At 35.1% G+C, this 21,204-nt stretch overlaps 1 protein-coding gene across 4 annotated transcripts in view; it reads right to left on the reverse strand.

Moving 5' to 3' along the window:
• ANKRD12 (ankyrin repeat domain 12) overlaps positions 1–21,204 on the reverse strand; it is a 115,046-nt gene that overhangs the window by 61,460 nt on the left and 32,382 nt on the right. For 2 of the 4 annotated variants that reach the window (XM_068562320.1, XM_068562321.1), the window contains exons 3-4: positions 11,843–11,990; positions 3,722–3,790 (exon numbers count right to left, since the gene is read on the reverse strand). In XM_068562320.1, the coding sequence (XP_068418421.1) occupies positions 3,722–3,790; positions 11,843–11,990 (217 nt within the window). The remainder of the gene's footprint in view (positions 1–3,721; positions 3,791–11,842; positions 11,991–21,204) is intronic. The other 2 variants (XM_068562323.1, XM_068562322.1) reach the window with 1 other exon arrangement.

The following is a 21,204-nucleotide window of genomic DNA, read 5'->3' on the forward strand; positions in this document are numbered from 1 at the left end:
TCCTGAAAAGATCCAAAAATGTATTAAGATTTTTCAAAGAGATTTGATCCATCATAAAGTCAGCTCTCAGACTTAGCTATTTGGCAAATCTCTGGCAATGGAGACAGCATTCCCCATTAAGTGACAGAAAATTCAGATGGAACTGGATTCCATAGGACAAAGAAATAAAGTCAGCTCTCAGATGTAGCTATTTGGCAAATCTCTGGCAATGGAGCCAGCATTCCCCATTAAGTGACAGAAAATTCAGATGGAACTGGATTCCATAGGTCAAAGAAATACAAGTGTCTGTTCCTTCCTTCCTTTAGGACTTTTCTGGGAATTAGTTCAAGTGGCCCTGTGAGATGAGCTGCCTATTAACTGTCTAGGCATTTATTTCTTGGGAAACCCTGTACCAATATCTGGGATTTACTGATCCAGGTTTGTGGTATAAAGAGGGGCTACAAAACTAAATAAATTAGTAAAAATTTTAAATAAACATGAAACAGCAAAAATGAGTGGAAGAAGAGAAGGCTTAGTAGTCAATATTGTGGTTTTTCTCAGGCAGATGTGGCCAGCAGCTAGACTACTCCAGGAGATAAGCATTTATTGATCTGGTAAAATTTTCAAGAAACTAATAAAATTTGATATTATTTAAATATTACTGTACTATAATTTAAGACATAAAAACATGCAGTGTACCACTTAATTAGGATAAACTGGCATCCTAATGACCTAGAAAAATTAGAGGTCCTAATGTTTAAACTCTGCTGCCCACAAATCACTCAAAATTCAATAGCTCCTAAAATGTCCATTTTGTTGATATTTGCAAAATTTTACATAACAGAAACAAAAAATTTCAAGATTTTTGAAGTCAGCCTTTATTAATAGTTCTAATATATTATTTTCTTATTTCTCATTTCATTATCATTAATGATCCAATTAGTATAAAGCCAGTTTCAGCAGTGTTTCACCCAACGTACTAAATGTATTATAAAGCCCTAAATAGGTCTTTTGGAGAAGCCTGTTTTTTTCTGAAACATATACTTTCTCCTAATAACATTCTGTATGCTTTGGTTCTCAGATTTAATGAGAAACCACAATTGTTATTTTAATAGTTTTCCATCTGAGTAACAAATCTTTAAATATAATGAATGTACTTCTCGTCCAAAATTAAAATATTTAACAGTGTGAAAATTTTAAAGAAAGTAGAAAAGTTGTTTTAAGGAAAAAAAGTAGTTTAGTAATTAGAAGAAGCAAAATTAAAAATACACAGTATCTATCCTTAAAATACTTCCTAAAATTTTGGGAAAATTTTGTCTTTTATTTTCTCATTTGCAAAACTATTGATTTTTGATATCAACTGCATTTTAATACAATCTTTTAAGAAGAATATGCTCTAGGACTTCCCTGGCGGTCCAGTGGTTAAGACTCTGCACTTCCACTGCAGGGGGTGCAGGTTGGACACCTGGTCAGAGAACTAAGATCCTGCATGCTGCACAGGCGCAGCCAAAAAATTAAAAGAAAAAAAAAAAAAGTAAATTCAGTGAGATTTAGATTAAGATTAAAAGCAAAAATCAGTTGTGTTCCTCTATACCTGTAATGACCTCCTAAAAAAAAGAAAAAAAAGAATATGCTCTAAAGTGATATACACTCAGTTTACAGAAGAAAGTGAGACACTTATGAATTCATTATTAAAATTCCATGCTGCCAAATGAGCAAACATATAATTATTACATTTTGGAAAAGAACAAATTGGATATACTCCAAATATTCAAGCAAAAATTCAAATTAGATACTAGCATTCAATATGAACTCTATTTTTTCTGAGTTACCTTCGCCATTTGTCTGAGTTCATGCTTTACATGAGACAGGAAAAGAAGGTAACTGAACAGGAGCTGGTGCAAGATAGCTAAGTTACAGATAACTATATACCATTCTTCAAAATCATAAATCTTAGATTAGTATGTCCCAAAGTGTGAGCTGAAAGCATTCAAATCTGACTATCTGGGATCTATCCTGTGAAGAACTTGTTTCCTCTGACCTGTCATAAGTAAAAAATGATCATATACGGTAATATCAGAAAAAGTCAGGTACTTTTTCAAATTTCAGTATCTGAAATACGTACTTATTTGTTTGAATGACAGATCAGAATTTTAAAATTTAAACACAGGAATACTGACACATATACTCAATCTATACTAATAGATTTGAAATTCCACTCAGCCACCTTAAGAGATTTTTAAAGAAAAATCCAGGTGATTCATTTAAGACTAAAGAAAAACAGATATGGACTTTTCAACAATCCAATATTCTTTATTTCAAGGTTCAGAGGATCTTTAGAATTATAGAAATGTCTCGGTCTTATAATCATGAAAATCAGTGCTTTCTTTCCAGGTCTTGTCAGAATAAACAGAAAGCTCAACATTGTCACATCCCAATTAAGTATATTAAGGAGAAGAGACAAAATTGTTTTTCTTGGGGAACTAGCTCATAAGCCTATTAGTGTCTCAAAAACTAAATACAACATTTTCCCACAAAGCAGTCACTGTATAAGGCATGAAAGAATGGGAGCTACGATTCAAATACAGATGAATGTATTTAAATCAATCACATTTAGAATGTATATATACTTCAATTCTGAGGAAAAGCATTGCCAATTACTCTCTGGTTGTGAAGTATCTACACAATCTTTGACAGGTGGGTGCTTATATCTTCTGATTTCCAGCAACGATCCTCAGACCATGGATGGCTTCATCACATACAGCTCTTTTAGGTGCACCCTGGTACTTAGGAGCCCCATTTTAGAAAAGTACACCTAACTCCACAGAAAGTGTAAGTCTGTTCAATTTAAGGCAGATTGTAAACTTGCCTCCCACCCCCAAATTTTGATAACTAAGTATTACTGACTCATCAGCTCAATTAACAGCTTTCAGCATAATTTTAAGAATAAGTATTTGGTTCTATACCAACCCCACAAATTTTTTAAATGAATACAAGGTATATCAGAAACAGAAATTTTATTTCAGCTTTTAGAGTTAAATGTCATATACTAAAAACTGGACATTCAGGGACTGAACAATATTTTACATTTAAAAAGTTCAGACATAAGAATGTAAGCTCATTAAAAACTAAAAAAAAGATAATCAAAACACTTAACTAATTTAGTTTTCACATACTAGGGGATACATTTACTCTTTAATGGCATTTCTCCAGGAAACCTGGTGTTTTAATCTACTTTTAAATTCAACAGGGGCAGCAAAGTCAATACACTAAAGAGGTCAACTGAAAATTTTTAGATGTGTTTTTAAAAAAACACTGCATGTTTGAAGAGTAAGATGACACTGTCTATCAAAATCACTACACATGGTATACCGTGTGATGGGCATACAGCTAAGACACTAAGGACCCCGGGCACCTTCCCACAGGCGTTGCTGCACAGCACAACTCCAAGGCGGTGACTTTCACACTTTTCTACATGAATGGTGCCCCCAGGTTGCGCTGCACACCTGAGTGGCTGTGTGCAGGAGTCCTGCTTGTAACGTTCACACAGAGCATGTCTTGGACATGATGCACTGGAGATCTCAAATGAAGACTGGAAAATCTTGTGTCACTCATATAGTTCACTTATTCAACCACAGATATCTATATACTGGTTTGAAAATAAGTTACTTATAGTACAATAATTAATTATAAATGTGACAGAAACCACTGGCTAAACAGGAGCCCCTGATAATCTAATTACCTGAGTATGTCCTGTAAGAAGACATAAGTCTCTCCCCCCAATTTTCACTTGTATGTCCTGGATCTGAATCTACAGAATAAGAAGAGACAGGAGAAAAGAAAAAAGCATACGAAGGGAAATGTAGAATTCAACAAACCAACATTTTTCAAAAGACCACAATGATGTATCGTTGTTTTTCCAAAAGATAATTTTTAAGGTAAAGCCAAAAGTACATTTCAAACACAGATTTGGCCAATACCTAAGATTTCAGTTTCTTTGATCTTATAGTTGAAAAAGTCAATCACGTAGTTTGCAATAATAGTTATTACTGAGGCTGCTTATTAAAACATATCATCTCTTTTGAGGATATATTTTTTCAATCTCTGAATAATGATAAAAGAGGCAGTACTCTATCACGTTTTTCTGTTTAGAATTTGTCTTTAGAAAACTTGAATAATGGACTTGCATCATTCTTTTTGTTCTATGAGTGCCAAAACTATTCAGAAGACAATAGAACATTTTGGACTACAGTATCATTCTAGACCACGGACCTTTCTATAATTTATAAACATTTCAAATAATATGAGTTATTACTGACCACTACAAAAGACGTCTTAGAAAGAAAGTAGCCTAAATCAAAACAAAGTTTATCAGCAAAGAATATGAAATGCTGCCTAACAACTCAATAAATTAGAGAACTGACTTCTGGCAGTATGGCCAGAGCAAATAATTTTACTTACAAACAATATGCTGTTTTAACTCAACATAATATTATTCTGATCTTCACATTCTCTATTTATTGGCTTATGGTCTTCTTTCCAGGATGATCATTATAGACATTATTCATGAGTTGTTAGGTGTAAGGAAACAAAAGTGTTGGAAAAAACACCAATTTAGAGAACAAGTAACTCCTAAACATAGTATTTGAAAAATTTAAAGATAAGCCTAAAAGTTTAGTGATGAGAAGGCTTACTCAATCAAAGGGGAAATCATTAATAAAATAATATTTAGACCAATTTTAGAGCAAGTGGGTAAATGGACTGAATTACAAGCCTTTCAATAAACACTTATATTTCAAAATTTAACCCATTAAGTTAGCAACTAGAAGAATTCTATGAAGAATATTTGTCATTTCATTTAAAGATAAGCAAAAATTTTAAAAGGCCTCCATAGGTTGCAAAGAAAAAGGGGCAACTAATAAGTTGCACCAACAAATTGAATTAAATGGATTATTGAAAGCAGATCATATTACTGTGACAGATGAAAGAATAGTGGATAAAATAAACTTTCAATTATATTCATTAATATAAGGAAGTAGTTTCTCCAAACCTTCCTTTGGAAGTAATTAATCCATCCAGACTCCACATACCCTTTTGGCTTTTACTCAAATTAAGTATGCTTATATTTGGGGCGTTTGCATGTGTATTCTTATAAAGATTTAATTAAGGAGCTAGAAATTAAAAGCTCCCATGTTCTGTCCTTTTACTCAACTACTTTTTCCTTCAGTGCTATACTGAGACTAGACCATAATGAGACTATTGTTATCTATGAGGTTTTTGTAAAACACTGAGTGCTAAGCAGAGCAATTCTCTCTCCCTGATATGTTCTTTGCAGCAAGGCAAGACAAGCAATACCTATATTTTAAAAGCCATCTTTTTTGTTTTCAATTGAAGTATAGTTGATTTACAATACTGTGTTGGTTTCAGGTGTACAGCAAAGTGATTCATTATATATACATGTATTTTTCAGATTATTTTCCATTATAGGTTACTGCAAGATATTGAATATAGTTCCCTGTACTATAAAGTAAATCCTTGTTGTACAAGCCATCTTTTTAAGTTAATATTCTGTTTTGGATTGCAAGAGAATAAGAAAAATATCAAGAATGATTTTAAGAGTGTGCACTACGTTTGAAAATTTTTATAATAAAATATCAGGGAAAGGGACGGAGTAAATCTATAATAAATAATCACCACGAAGAGCACCAAAAGAGGACTATCCTTATTAAGCAAAGCACTAATTTTATCTGCTACTTTAACACAGTTACCAGAAAAATTACATGTGTTTTCTTTTTTTAAAAAAGTTTTCCTCTCCAAATTTGCTTGTGTCATTATATAGGGTAAATCCTTTAATGGCATCCAAAGCCTCAGGAAAGTAGGCCTTCTATGGCTGGCTGGCAGAGATTTAGTTCAAAACATTCGAACAGACTCTACAACTGCGACCATGGACTTTGGGAACAGATCATATTGTGTCTCTTTACATTTTCTCCTACCACATTTATTTACGTATTACTTACATATGCCACAAGAAAAAAATCAGTAAGGAAATAAATAATGCCTATTAAGAAGAAACAAATATTTTTTAAAAAGTAAAGAATGTTGTATTTTTTTTACTTATCTAAACATGCAAACTAAAATGAAGTACTACTGGTTTATCCCTATAGATACTTAGAGCTATCAAACCTAAAGAAAAACAAGTGCCATGATGTTATTTGAGATTAAAGAACATAAATATACTGCTGGAGTCTTTATAACTATGTATAACTATTTTGAAGGAACGTTATAGAAATGTTTTACCCTTTTAACCCTGTAAACCTACTCCTGGGAATGAATGAGAAAGAAAAAATTCAGGGTACAATAAAAATACAATCTGCAAAGACGCTCTATGGCATTACTCACAACAAAATAATTGCAAATTTAGCTTGGAGGCTAAGAAGAGATTCACTCATGTGTAGCCTCAAGATAATTGCTCAGTACTTTCAAGTTAAGGGATTGTCATGGCATCCTTTGGATGCCAATAGACTAGGAAAGAAAATAAGTATGATTTTATGACGGATAGTGTAGGAAAAAAGTTTCCTTAGGTAGAAACATTAATAACTTAAAGATAACAGCAGTTATATTATTAATTACTATGTCAAAAATTTTATATACAGTAACAGTATTATAAGGTGCCTACTCAATATTCATTCTCCCCTTACTAGGAATACTCCAATTTTGATCAGGGTGACAATATGCCCAGCTCAAAAATATTCGACTTTTCAGACTCCCCAGCAACTAGGGGAGCCTAACCAATTGAGGTGCAGGCAAAAGTTTCTAGGGAGGTTGTTTCATGAGTAAAAAGGCAAAAGTCTCTCTGGGAGAAAGATACCTCTGTCTTTGGTCCTTCCTCTCATCTTTTCTGCCCAGGAAGGATGTATCCTGTGACTATAAGGCAAAATGCTTAAGGACAAAGGCTACGTATGAGCTAAGGGTAGCAGAGCATAAAGATGAAAAGAGCCCAGTCCCTGACGGTGTTACTGAACTGCTATACCAACTCTGGACTGCCTATGCCTGGTCTTACCGCATTAGATGAAAAAAATCCCTATCTATTTAAGCCAGTATTAGTTTTCCGTTTTAATTAATGTATCGCAAGCTGATTTTACATGATATGTCACTTAGAGGTCACAATTTTCTGAAGTTGGTATTATATGCACTTTTATAGATGAGAAAATTGGGACTTACAAGGAACTCAACTAATTTGGCCAGGGCTAGTAGGTGGCTGAGCAAGGACTCAACAATGGTCTGTCAGACTCCAAAGCTTCTGATAATAAACACTATGCTATGATTTCCCTCTGTTATAACTACAATAACTTATCTGGTCAGGATTCTAGACTAGGAAAGATTAAAAGTAAAAGCTAAAAGTAGGTGATAAAGCAAGCTGATGCAGTAGCTGTAAGAAATAATTTGTCTTCTAGGTAAGAAGTAGTTGCTTCCATAGGTTCAATGAGTCATTGTATAGATTGGCCTCAACATTTCATGGGACAAAATTTATAGGACTTCTCTAATAGGATAGGACAATGTGGGATTGATACTGGAATGATATAAGTAGATATACTGGAGATTTGCTGAAATGAACAGTATTATGATACAGCTATAAGAACTCACTGGCATGACTTTGAATTATGCTGTAATTTTTCCCCAAATTTTATCTGAATTTCTTTTCTAGAAAGTGCTATCTTTAAAAAAATTAATACATATTAAATAATGGAGAATTTGGAAAGTTTAAGACACACTAGGGTATCTCAAAACGAAGACTAGGAATGACTCAGCCAGTTGATGGCATTACTGCTGATTTTGAGGACCACTGAATCTTCCTTGGACAATATGAATGTCTTAAAAAAAAATAATGACCGTGTTTTATAAAAATAATGTATGTTTGTTATTTTAAAAATTCAAGGCATATAAAGAATACAAAGAAGAAAGTAACAAATCATCCCAAATCCTGGAAACAAAATGTTAACATCTCATGAGCATCATGCCAAGCATCCTTCTAAATGTATATAAAGACAGAGGAACTAGTAGAGAGAGAGAGAAATCAACTTATGTAAGAATAAGAAAATATCATACATATGTGCTATCTTTAAATAAAAATCTGTAAGATTAACTTTAGTTTAATCCAACATAAAAAGAAAAGAAACTAAAGGAATTGCTCTTCTCTATAAGAGATACCATATACTAAAATATAAACACACACATATATAAACATATAGGTAAAATTTTAAAGGAAAGATTAAAAGCTTTAAAGATTAAAAACATATTATTTCAGTTTCAGACAACTTCAGTTAATCCCTTGCTATGAGAGATGATGAGTTGAGTAGCACTCTTAGCATTTTCTCCTTATTCCCCACTCCCTGTTCTTTTACTTTTCACCTAAGTCAGGGCTTATAATATTTACATTTTTGTTCAGGACCTTTAATAAACCCACTAGGTTTAGGCTTAGTTCTACAATGAAACAGTCTTTATATTTAAACAATCTTATCTTTCTGTATGTGTGTTAAGTATGTCCTGTGTGCATATGCATACAAATATAAAGAATATGACATAATGCAAACAGTACATATTATTTCATAACCTACTTTTTTACTTCGTATACTATGAACATCTTTCCATACAGTTTATTCTTCTACAATGTTATTTTTAAGGGTAAAAGATCATATTTCTTCATTGGATTTACCATAATTTAACAAATCCTATATTTCTTGACACTCTTTTCCTGTTTTTTCTATTATAAAGAAAGCTGAGAGAAATATACTTGAAGATAATTTTTACTCTCATCAATAATTATTTATATAGAATAAATGACAAAAGAAAGAATAAGTCAAATGTTAACAAACTTTTAGTTTTTAACATATGCTGTTATATCTACCTTCAACAAGGTAGTTCCATAATTTAGACAAACTAAAGCAAGTTCCTATTTCAAACCAGTGACCAGTTTGTATGATTTAAGCCAACGACAGTTTTGTCAATCATTGTAAACTCTATTTCTTTGAGTACTATTAATACATTTCATATATTTCTTCACCAACTGTAATTCTGTTGTTCTGAACTACTTGCTTGTATCTTTTGTCCATTCTCCCATTTCTGTATTTTTCTCTTCACATTTAAGAGAACTTTAATTACTAATTATATTAAGATAAGGGTTGTCATATATGTTATAAATATTTCTTCCTTTTATAGTTTATTCTGTATAGTTTCAGCTAATGATTTAAAATTTTAAAAAGATCAATGTCAAATACGGGGTTTGGTGCTATAATTATCTTTCATGTGGAAAATATCAGTTAATGGTACTCTGGACTCTTTTTTTTAAATTATGAAAATAAGACAGCTTAATTGTAAATAAGACATTTTGCCTTGGGCCTGGGGAAATTCTTCTTAATGCTTTGGATGTGTGTGTATGTGTGTGTGTGCAAAACTAAAGCCTTCATCTGTTATTTACTAAAATTTATAAATTCAGCCTACCCAAAATATAGAAATACATGTTTAAATCTATCAAAATCTCATTTAATGTTAGCCATGTAACCTTTTCAAAAAAAAATAAAATAAAATAAGAGTTTGGGGCTTCCCTGGTGGCGCAGTGGTTGAGAATCTGCCTGCCAATGCAGGGGACACAGGTTCGAGCCCTGGTCTGGGAGGATCCCACGTGCCGCGGAGCAACTAGGCCCGTGAGCCACAATTACTGAGCCTGCGCGTCTGGAGCCTGTGCTCCGCAACACGAGAGGCCGCGATGGTGAGAGGCCCGCGCACTGCGATGAGGAGTGGTGCCCGCTTGCCGCAACTAGAGAAAGCCCTCGCACAGAAACGAAGACTCAACACAGTCATAAATAAAAATAAATAAATAAATAAAAGACCGTGAATTTCTTTAAAAAAAAAAAAATAAGAGTTTGTTTCATGAAACAGTCTTAGAGAGAGCTGCAATGTCCCACTAAATTCAAATAGTGGAAAGACTGTAGCAGGGGATAAGCATATAATGCAATCAATAAAATATGAATTAGACTATGTTTATTCAGTGCCTAAAGTTCATGTCTTCCTAAGTCTTTCTTTTATTTTGCACTAAATAAAAGACAAATAACCCACCGGATCTAATAACAAAGGTTCTCATGGGAAGTGTACTATTTTGAAACCTTATTTCTAAGTCCCTTCTTCAAACTACTAGTAGGATTATCACTGTCACTGGAAAACAAAACCTGGTTAATGTTAAGTACTTTAAAAATAACTAGCAAAAGGGCTTCTAAGGAGAGAGTATGAGACAAGTTAAATCTTGTATATTTGAAGGCACAGAAGCACCTTCTTCTCAGCTAAGTGACCTAGTAATACCTTGAGAAAAATGCTTAAAAATAAGGAGGGTCAAACTTCAAAAAAAAAGAAAGAAAGAAAGAAAGAAAGATTCTGAACCTCTAGAAGAAGACAGTGTAACTTAAAATGAACAAAGCACATAATTTCTTAATCACTCAAAAAAGAGCAATTTTCAAAGTTTAAAAATGTCATAATAAGCATTTAAGAAAAATTTTTAGTTCAAGCTAAGAGAAACAGCCAAATACACAAAAGGAAACCTACTTACTAACAGTGTATAGTAAAATTAAGTATTTTCTAAAGATTAGCACACGGAGTTTCAAAAGTCTAGTCTTTTGAAAATAGTCTTTCAAAAAGTCTATTTTCACAGATTCTGGAGTCAAGATCATTCCCATACTGATGATTAAGATGGCTACAAAGATGAAAGTAGGATATGATCTCTGTACATAAATTTAGCATGTAACACTGATTTTCTTTCTTTCTTTTTTTTTTTTAAATAAATCTGTTGTTTTTTTTTTTTAAGTTATACAATTATTTATTTATTTATGGCTGTGTTGGGTCTTCGTTTCTGTGCGAGGGCTTTCTCTAGTTGCGGCAAGTGGGGGCCACTCTTCATCGCCGTGCGCGGGCCTTTCATTATTGCGGCCTCTCTTATTGCGGAGCACAGGCTCCAGACGCGCAGGCTCAGTAATTGTGGCTCACGGGCCTAGTTGCTCCGCGGCATGTGGGATCTTCCCAGACCAGGGCTCGAACCCGTGTCCCCTGCATTGGCAGGCAGATTCTCAACCACTGCGCCACCAGGGAAGCCCCAACACTGATTTTCTTTGAGTGAAACTAAAACATTCTTAAGAATAGTTCATTACCAATACTTCATTCAGGGGCTAAAACAATTATGATAAACATATAACGAACATTCAAGTTTGTATTAGTTTCAAGAAACGATTAGTTCATGGCTAAAATACAACCTAGTAATTTATTAGATAGTGGTAATAAGGTTTTAATCTATTATGAATAACTGGGATTTACTGATGGCAAGTTATCATTCCTGATATAGCAAAAGTTTTGAGGAAAAAAGTACTATGAACTGGGCTTAGGAAGCCTCAATATTTTTCTTCCTGTCTTTGAAAGGGACATATTTCTGATTCATTTCTGAATCTAAAATGCCTAAACTTTTCTCTTTGGTGGGTTCAACAATTTGTTCACAAAAACTCAACAGCTTTTTCTCAAATCTACCATATCAATGCTCCATATTACTGAGTAAATTTTCATCACTGAAATGCTCCCCAAGCAATTAAGTTCTTAAAGTGGTAAGAAATTTGTAATAAACACTGAGACTAAGAAAAAAAGCTAATTGCTTTTATCTATGATAGAAATCAAATTTGGGTGAGGAATATATGAATTTCTGCCCCAATGATAAACCTGAAATTCTGAAATGCAAATATTTCTCTCTAAAATGCAGTGAACAAGGAATGATAAAGAAAATCACAGTAAAAGAAGGATTATGATTTTACCAGAAAACAACAAAATTTCCTACCTGTGTCTGAATCTCGTTCTTCATTTCTTGATGGGCTGATGGTAAAAGGAAGTTTACGTTTCATGGACGATTTCTCTTTCATCTCCTTGCCCACATCACTCCGATCAATTTTTGGAGTTTTGCTATAGGATGCAATCTTGTCTTTACTCTATTAAAAAATTAAATATGAATAAACTTATAACAATATTAGCTGAGCAATACAGTATTAAAAAATACTTTATATAAAGTAGAAAGAGCATTACTACAAACCATCGTTGTCCTCAATGTCCTTAAGGTCCACTTTCAACAATCATAATGTGTTTTCTAACTTATTTCATATTCCCTTTTACTTAGTAATATAATTTTAAAATAACAAAACAAAATATCTTGAATATAATGGAACTCTATGTCTAAGATAGACATCATCACCAATAAACAAATATATAAATCAGAAAAAGCAGTCTAAATTGAATTAAGCAGACTGTATTTTATTAATACCATGTGTCCACTCATTTAGATAAAGTATCCTACCCTCATGCCTACAGCAATTACCAAGTTCACTCTTATGATCCAACATCTGAATTGGTACACACAGCACATCTAACTGGGCTATGACAACTCCTTTGGAAAAACACGCTAGATACTAAGAACTAAGCCACATCACGTAGCAGGTGAGCATAAAAACTATGGTAATAAATGATAGATATCATAACCATAGAGATTTTCAGAAGAAAATGAGAAGTAGACTCAGACTGCAGAAGACACGAGCTTTCGACCCAAGCCAGAAAATAAAGGAAGGAAGAGTGGGAAGAAGGGGCATAAAAAAATACTGAATTTTTTTAAAAAGTAGAATTTATCAACGAAAAGATGATTCAAAAAGAGCAATATAATAAAGCTTTTAGTGAGTCTAATCATGAAAAGAAGAAGAGGGAAAAAAAAAACCGGGAAAAAAAAAACCAGGAAAAAAAAAAGACTGGGATTGAGACCTAAAATACAATTCCAGAGGGGATATTAAAAAGTTATCAAAGAATACTGTATTCATTTTTATACAATTACAATTTCAAGGCCTGGAAAAATGGATTATTTTCTTGGAAAACATGCATTCCTAAACACTGGCTCATGAAAGAAGTAGAAAAGCTGAATAGACCAATGATCACAGAAAACAATAAATCTATAGCCAAAGATTTTACGTCTAAAAAAGGTACCTATTCCAGAAGATTTTACGAGAGGTTTTAAATTAAAAATTCAGGGAAAATATATTTCCCATTTCATATAAACAATACTACAACACAGAAATAAGATTAGGAGATACCCAATCCATTTTACAAGTGCGAAATAAACTAACACCAAAGAAGGGTTCAAGATAGAAATTATACACTCAATTGCTTATGAAATAAATGAAACAATAAACTGTCCTAAATAAACTGTCCAAACTTAGTGCCTTAGAAAGAGATCATAATCAAGCAGGATTCACCCAAAGAATGTAAGAATAGTTCATTATTAGAAAACCTCAAGACAATTCATTATATCAAAAAATTAAGGAAAAATCTTATTATGATGTTAATAGGTGACAATAACATCTAAATAGACCCTACATTCATTCTTGATAAACCTATTAGCAAATTAGGAAGAGAATGTGACTTCCTTATATCTAACTGGTAAAGATTAGTAAAGAATAAAAGTCTCATACTATTTATTTCCCAGATGTAAAGGAAAATCCTCTTGAGCTGTTTTTTTACTTCTGCTAATGAAATGGAGCTTCACAGGCATGCCTTTTGCTTATAAGGTTGTTTTAAAACGTCGATTTTATTATTATTCTGGTATAGTGAGGCCAACAGATCAAGAGATCGCTGCCACTGAAAAGAGAGTTTGTTACTCACAGCTCCAAAGAAGAGGGGGCATGCCGCACCATGAGGTGCCACTGGGGGAAGCACCTAGGAGGTTCAGGAAGCAGAGGGAGGGGAAGGAAATGTGAGTCAAAGCTTTTATTGCGGTTTCCACAGGAAGAAAAAGGCAAGGCAGAGTAAGCAGGTTTAGGGTTGGCTAGTTTGCATAATTTCAGCAGACTCTAGGGTATAGGTGTTGTTTCTCTAGTTGTCTGGTACCTGGTTCTGGGGTGACTGTTATTAGGGCAGGGGGATAGTGGCCCAGAGTGTGAGAGATGGATAGAGTTGGTGGTTGGGGATGGACTCTGGATTGGTTGGTTTGCATATGAAAGGTGTGGTCACACATAAGTTGTTTACTATCTCTGGGAACTGAGTAGCCCTGGGAAGGGCAGTCTCTCCAGGGTCACTGAGGCCCCAGATGTCAAAGCATCAGAAACAAAAAGGCATGATTAGTAAAATGGTTAGCCAACAAAGTTCTAAAGATTTGCCTTAGAAATACAAATCTTTGTTATTAAAAAAAGAATCTAAGAAAAACATTAGGTTGTCCCTTCTCCCTTGCACTTGTGAGTAAAGATACTGTTCTGTGCCATAAAACAAGAAAAACCAATTTGTTAATATGTTAAATGAAAAATGTTCACAAGAATTTATCAATCATACTCTCCTGTGCAATATGGTGATCAGTGTGAATATTCATTCCTGCTACCAACTTATTCTGTTCTCTGTAAAATAAAATTGTCCTTAAAAGTGTTACTTGAACAAAGCGTTTTTGTGAGAATCTTAACAATAAAAATTATTTTCTGATCTGGGGAAAGTAACTTTCAAAAGAAATAGTTATTTCTGATTGTCTTAAAATTTCTATATCATCAAATGGTATAAATACTCTTGTCAATTCAGGAGAGAATCACTGGCACATTCTTCTTTCATATCCATGACATAATAAACCTAACAGAGTCAGACTTTTTTTATTTTAAAATAGTTTAAGTCTTTTTCATTTATATTAATGATTTTCTTTCAATAACCTACAACAGCTATCATACATAGCAATGAAAGTATTAATGGCAAGACAAGAATGATTTTCTATCACTGCTGATATTGAACAATGTGCTGGTAGCCTTTACCAACTCAAGAAGATAGAAAAAAATAAGAGGTAAAAATTTACCTAGAAAAAAAGAAAAAAAACAAAAAACAAAAAACGCTTGAAGTATATAAACCAAAATGTTAATGGCTATCTGTGGGTAATGGCATTACAGGTGTGCTGGGAGACAATTCTCCATAGCTCTCTTGCATTTCTGCACATCTTGCAAGCAGAAGCACTAAATCCCTTTATTCTGTCTTTTCAAGGATATCTGTATAGAGAATAGCCTTGGAAGACAGAGAAAGTGTCTCCCTCTGGAGCAAAGGGTAGATCAGACCTGTTCACTGTTCAGTATAATAAATAATTTCTCCCTTTAGGGCAAAGGTCAGGTAGATTTATTGCCCATTAAAAAGATCTGGGGTTCCTCTCCTACAATACAATCCACTGTATATGTAGTTGTCACCTGGCCTTCTTTGCATCCCTTTGTGAGAAACAGGGCTCAGAGAACAGGCACAAATGCTGATATATGGCTACTGCGATTGCTGTGAGAAAAAACACTTTCCTCTCTATCTGATCCAGGAGTCTCATGTCTTCTGCCATAATCCATGAAACTAATTAGCTTGCAAGTAGGGTAAAACCTCAGATCCTTCATCTCAGACAAGGCAATTTCTGTTTTCATTATTCTTATATACGTTTTCTAATTTTTCTGTAATGAACATTATTACATTACTTGAATAACAAAAGAAAAGTTCTCACTTATCATGGGGATAGGAGATAATGAAGGTCTGAACTATATTGATGATGAAAAGGATAGGGCAGAGCTATTTAGAAAGGCAGACAATTAACATCCACTCTCTCTCACACTTTATGAATTTAACCCAGGTTTTAGCTTATCAGAAAAGGTTTGATGAAAGATTTTGTTTTGCAAATTATAGCTAATTTATAGTTAAAAATGTCAGTGGAAAAATTTTTAAACTAAAACCAATGGGGAAAAAAATCCCACAGATTAGCAGTGAAAGGATAAAATATTTGAAGAATTTTGAGGAGACATTTTTGATGAACCCCTGACTATTGTAATATTTACTATGGTAATAAAAGCACTTTATATAAAAAGCATATTGCTATAGAATGGGATTATTATTTAAAATTATGGTCTATTTAAATGCATTTAAAAAATTAAACTTTGGTTCAGGTTATTTTTTAATAACCTGAATATTTTTAGAATCTTATAACAGCAATGTCTATGTCATATTAAGCTGTAAATACGGTCTGTATTTACATAAGAGAACAGCTATATATTCATTTCTAAAAATTTTATGGAAGGAAAAACTCAGCAGAAGCTAGAAGCTGGCTTCAAGGCCAATCACTCAACAAGAAAAGACAATCCTAAGAATATGCTTTACAAATAAATAAGTGAATAAGATGGTCATGCCGCCTTCTCTCCTCCCCTCTTCTAACTTTATTTTGTCCTAAGCAGCAGTAGTAATGTGGTCTATAAGCAAGAAATTTGGAATGGAAATTATGGCCCTTCCTCTCTTAAGGTGCAAATGAACAGTTCAAATATCTACTTAAAACTGAGAAAATTACTTCTAACAACAGCTTTGGATGTCAAGCTGCTCGGAAATCCCAAAGCATGGCAGTAAGCACCACGCATACTGCCTCAGAAGGGCTTTTGACCGTTACCCAAAGAAACGTGTGATCTTGAAAAAAAACACTGAATGATTAAACTGAGACTGAGAACAGTTAAATATATCCCTTTAGGTAAGCCAACTGTTAATAATTAAGGAATTTAATAGTTTGTATTTATTCTTCCTATTTATTTTATAAATCTAATGATTAATAAGTATTCTTAACTTACCTAAGCAATATTTTTAATAGAAATACATTAGTAAAAAGTGTTTGCTTTTTGCTTGCCTCTATAGTTTTAAGAAATCACACTGTTTTGAAGGCAATGGTCAGGACTACTGCATATTTAGTGGCAATCTTCAAAAAATAATACGAAGTACCTAGAAGAATAAAAGCTTCAACAACTTTAGCCTTATAAATTCAAATCCAAAAACTGACATCAAGTAGCTCACATGTAATTTCACAAATGCAACCTTCACTATATTTAAACATTTAGAAATAAAAGTTATAATTCCTCAAATCTCACATTGTACTCTGTCCCCACAACTCTACTGAGGTCACCTTTACCCAGGTCACTGTAAGGTATCTCTACTGACAATGGCCTGGTCTTTCCTATTAACTGTTGTGGCATTTGGCATACAGACCCCCTCGCCACTCTTCGCCGTGTAACATCTGCTTCTCTCTCTGTCCTCCTTGCTCCCCCTCTCCGACTCCTCCTAAAATATCTGAATTCCTCAGGGTATGCTCTCCTCCATTCTTGCCCCCCTCTCTTTGGGTGACATCTCGATACCTATAGATCACTTTTCCACAAATCCTCATACATTTATTTCCAGTCTAGCTGTTCTGACCTCTAGACGCATATCTAACTAATACTATCTAACTGATACTTCTACTGGATGTTCCGATGACCAACTAAATTCAACAAGTACAAACCAAACATTCTTCTTGAAACAACCTGTTCCTTTTCCTGAATGCCCTCTCAGGGAATAGTCCAATCAACCTCAGAGTGGACCCAGACAACTTTTTCTATACATACACAAGTTTCAGTAATTCAATATCTTTTAGATCTGCCACTTCTATCCCCACAGCCACTGCCCACACTGCCTTCTGCTTGGATTTTTAAATAACACTCTAACTGGTTTCTGCCATGGCCCTTCCCTTCTGGCTCACTGGCCACAGGATAAATTTCAAGATCTTTAGCAAGGAACACAAGGCCATAATGAACTGGTCCCTGTCTAATGCTTATCTCCTACCCTCCATCCTTCACAGGCTACATCCTAACTCTGTATGCACTACTTTAACAGATTCTTGTCCTTTTTACATCTCCTGCTTAGTCTACTCTTTACTCTCATTTTCCTGCTAGTCACATACTTGAGAATCCAGATTAGGTATCTTTTCCACTGTGAGATCACCCCTGAACGCCCTAGAACTGACTGCTTCTCTCCTTTGCCCCATCATTGAACACTCAAATACTTTAATTAGTGTGAACAAAGTATGGTCCCTGAGACCATTTCAGGGGAAATGCAAAGTCAGAAATATGCTCACAATAACACTAAGATGTTAGTGTATCTTTCTCTCTCATTCTCTAAAGAATGTATATTTGAGTCTTGCGATTACGTGACAAGAGATATCTGAACATCCAGATTGCAGAAGCAGATGAGAATCTGGCTATCTTTATGTTAAGATGCACATTAAAGATATTTGCAAAACCAATGACACTCTTCTCACTGATACTGTCTTGAAATATACAGTTGTGTTTCATAAAAATATATTATTAACATGTAACAGTTATACTGTTTTTTAAACCAATTAATAAATTTAAATTTTTTCTCAGTTTTAATTTCTGATTGTGTAAATGTCAACAGACATACCCACATACAGAAAAGCCCTTTAGCCTCCTCAGTTATGCTAAAAAGTGTCAAGGGGTCCTGAGAGCAAAACACTTCAGACACAGAGATAGAGCAATTACTTAAGAGTCTTCATAAAGATTTAGACCAAGCCTTAACCACTGTTTTTTTTTTTTTTTTTTTTTTTTGGCCGCACCACGCAGCATGCGGGATCTTAGTACCCCAACCAGGGATGGAACACATGCCCCCTGCAGTGGAAGCGCAGAGTCTTAACCACTGGACCACCAGGGAATTCCCACCAATCACTGTTTTATTTCAAGGGTCATAGGAGAGGCACACAACACAATAAGCATCCCATGTAAGGTTTGTTGAATAAAATGAATAAATTAGTGAACTCACGCTCCTTAAGATTTGGCACATTAAAACACATTTGGGGAAACTTCTGTCTATGGTAGAATGAAGATACTGGCAACTTATCTCTACAAGAAACAACTATAAACCTGGACAAAATTGTCGAAAACCACCATTTCAAGGCTCTAGAAATTGAACAAAAACAACAAATTGAGAAGCATTTTCAACAAGAAAAACTGCTGAACTATGGATAAGAACAGAGATTGTCTTTGGCATTCTTGCCTGGGGTTGTTCTCATTTCCTGGCTAATGCTTAGTTTGCATGAAGTAGTTCCAGGGTGGGGCTGGCAATGAAAATCAGCATCTTTGCTGCCAGAGAGTCAACTTGAATTGACACAGAAGGCCAAAACCCCACCACCCAGTCACTCCATTGATAAAAATAGCAAGCAGGGTAGGAAAGGAATGGAGTGGAAAAAAAACCATAGTTCTATTAGCCTACGGCTGTGGTCCCACAGCAGCCAGTAGACAAGCCAGAAATTTAACAGGGAGGTTGCAGAAATCAGAGAGCCACGGAGGCACTAGATAAGACAGCCACTCGGGCTTCCCTGGTGGCGCGGTGGTTGAGAATCTGCCTGCCAATGCAGGGGACGCGGGTTCGAGCCCTGGTCTGGGAAGATCCCACATGCTGCGGAGCAACTGGGCCCGTGACCACAACTACTGAGCCTGCGCGTCTGGAGCCTGTGCTCCACAGCAAGAGAGGCCGCGACAGTGAGAGGCCCGCGCGCTGCGATGAAGAGTAGCCTCCGCTCACTGCAACTAGAGAAAGCCCTCGCACAGAAACGAAGACCCAACACAGCCAAAAATAAATAAATAAATTTAAAACACTGTGCTTAACAGGCAAATCTTTAAAAAAAAAAAGACAGCCACTCATCCCTGGCAGACAGGGTAAGTATCTGGGGAAGACCTGAGAAGGGCTAAGTTCTGCACAGACCCCTCACTGACAGGGAGACTGTGTGCACTCACCGGGGAGGTCTACAAGGGTCCAAGCTCTCTACACCATCCTTAGTCAACGAGGAGCCTGCACACACGAGGGAACTCCTGGGTGAGCCCGACAGAAAGTAAATGCTAGGGCTTACCTGAAAAATGCCTGAACACTAAGCACACTCCCCAACACACATGTAAATCTATCAGTGGAAGGTGGAAGCCTTACTGGCTCACGTTTGAGCACAACGCCTGACCAACCAATGGTTGCTAACGAATCCACGTAGATATGGGGCAACCCCTAGAAAGCAAGACTAAACAAACAAACAAAACCCCCAAAAACCTTGGCACCAGTGGTTGTGACAAAGTAACAAACACTGAAAAACCTGACATTTTACTGAAAGCAAACAAACAAAAAACTAGCAACAGTTACAACTCTTAGGTGGGAAATAATGAGAATCCAGAGCTGCTATATGACCTAAACTGTCCAGTAATTACTGTCCAGTAATAAAAATTACGGCAGCTGGGAAAGCAAGGAAAAAAGTATTCAAGAGAAACTTCTCTGAGTGGGCCAAGATAGGTTTGGCAAAGTCTATAAAGAGGAAGGGGCTTCCCTGGTGGTGCGGTGGTTGAGAGTCCACCTGCCAATGCAGGGGACACGGGTTCGAGCCCTGGTCTGGGAGGACCCCACATGCCGCTGAGCAACTGGGCCCGTGGGCCACAACTACTGAGCCTGCGCGTCTGGAGCCTGTGCTCCGCAACAAGAGAGGCCGCGATAGTGAGAGGCCCGCGCACCGCAATGAAGAATGGCCCCCACTTGCCACAACTAGAGAAAGCCCTCGCACAGAAACGAAGACCCAACACAGCCATAAATAAATAAATAATTAAAAAAAAAAAAAAAAAAAGAGGAAGGAAGGAAGGGAGGGAGGAAGGAAGAAAACAATGTTTGAAGAATTAAAGTATGACAACAATGACTTAAACAGAGAATATGAATAAAGAACAATTACAAAGAAATACTGGATTTGAAAAGTAAAGTGACTGAAAATGTATTAGGTATGTTCAACAGCAGATGTGAGATGGCAAAAACAAACAAAAAAAATCAGTAAATTCAACACCCCAAATTTCATGAAAACCATTAATCTACAGATCCAAGTAACTCAAAAAACCCCAGGTATAATAATTGCAAAGGGATCCTAAACACATTACAGTCAAACAAAAGAGAAAACAGCAATGAAAAAAAAAAAATCATCACAATTAACGGCTGACTTCTCATCAGAAACACTTAAAGCAAGAAAGAAGTGGGATGACAATCTACTAAAAGGAAAAGTCAAATAAGAATTCTATATCCAACAAAATAAAGGCAAACAGTCATGAATGACCACATACCGTAGAATTCTATTTATATGAAATATCCAGAATAGGAAAATCTACAGAGACAGAAAGTAGATTTATTTGCTATCTAGGGCTGTGGGGTTTGGGGACAGAATGGGGAGTGACTGCTAATGGGTAAATAGGGCTTCTTTTTCAGGTGAAAATGTCCTAAAATTGACAGAGGTGGTGATTAAACAACTCTGTAAATATACTAAAAACTACTGAATTTTACATTTTAAATGAGTAA

This window comes from Eschrichtius robustus, chromosome 14, assembly GCF_028021215.1.
Source record: "Eschrichtius robustus isolate mEscRob2 chromosome 14, mEscRob2.pri, whole genome shotgun sequence".
Classification (NCBI taxonomy): domain Eukaryota; kingdom Metazoa; phylum Chordata; class Mammalia; order Artiodactyla; family Eschrichtiidae; genus Eschrichtius; species Eschrichtius robustus.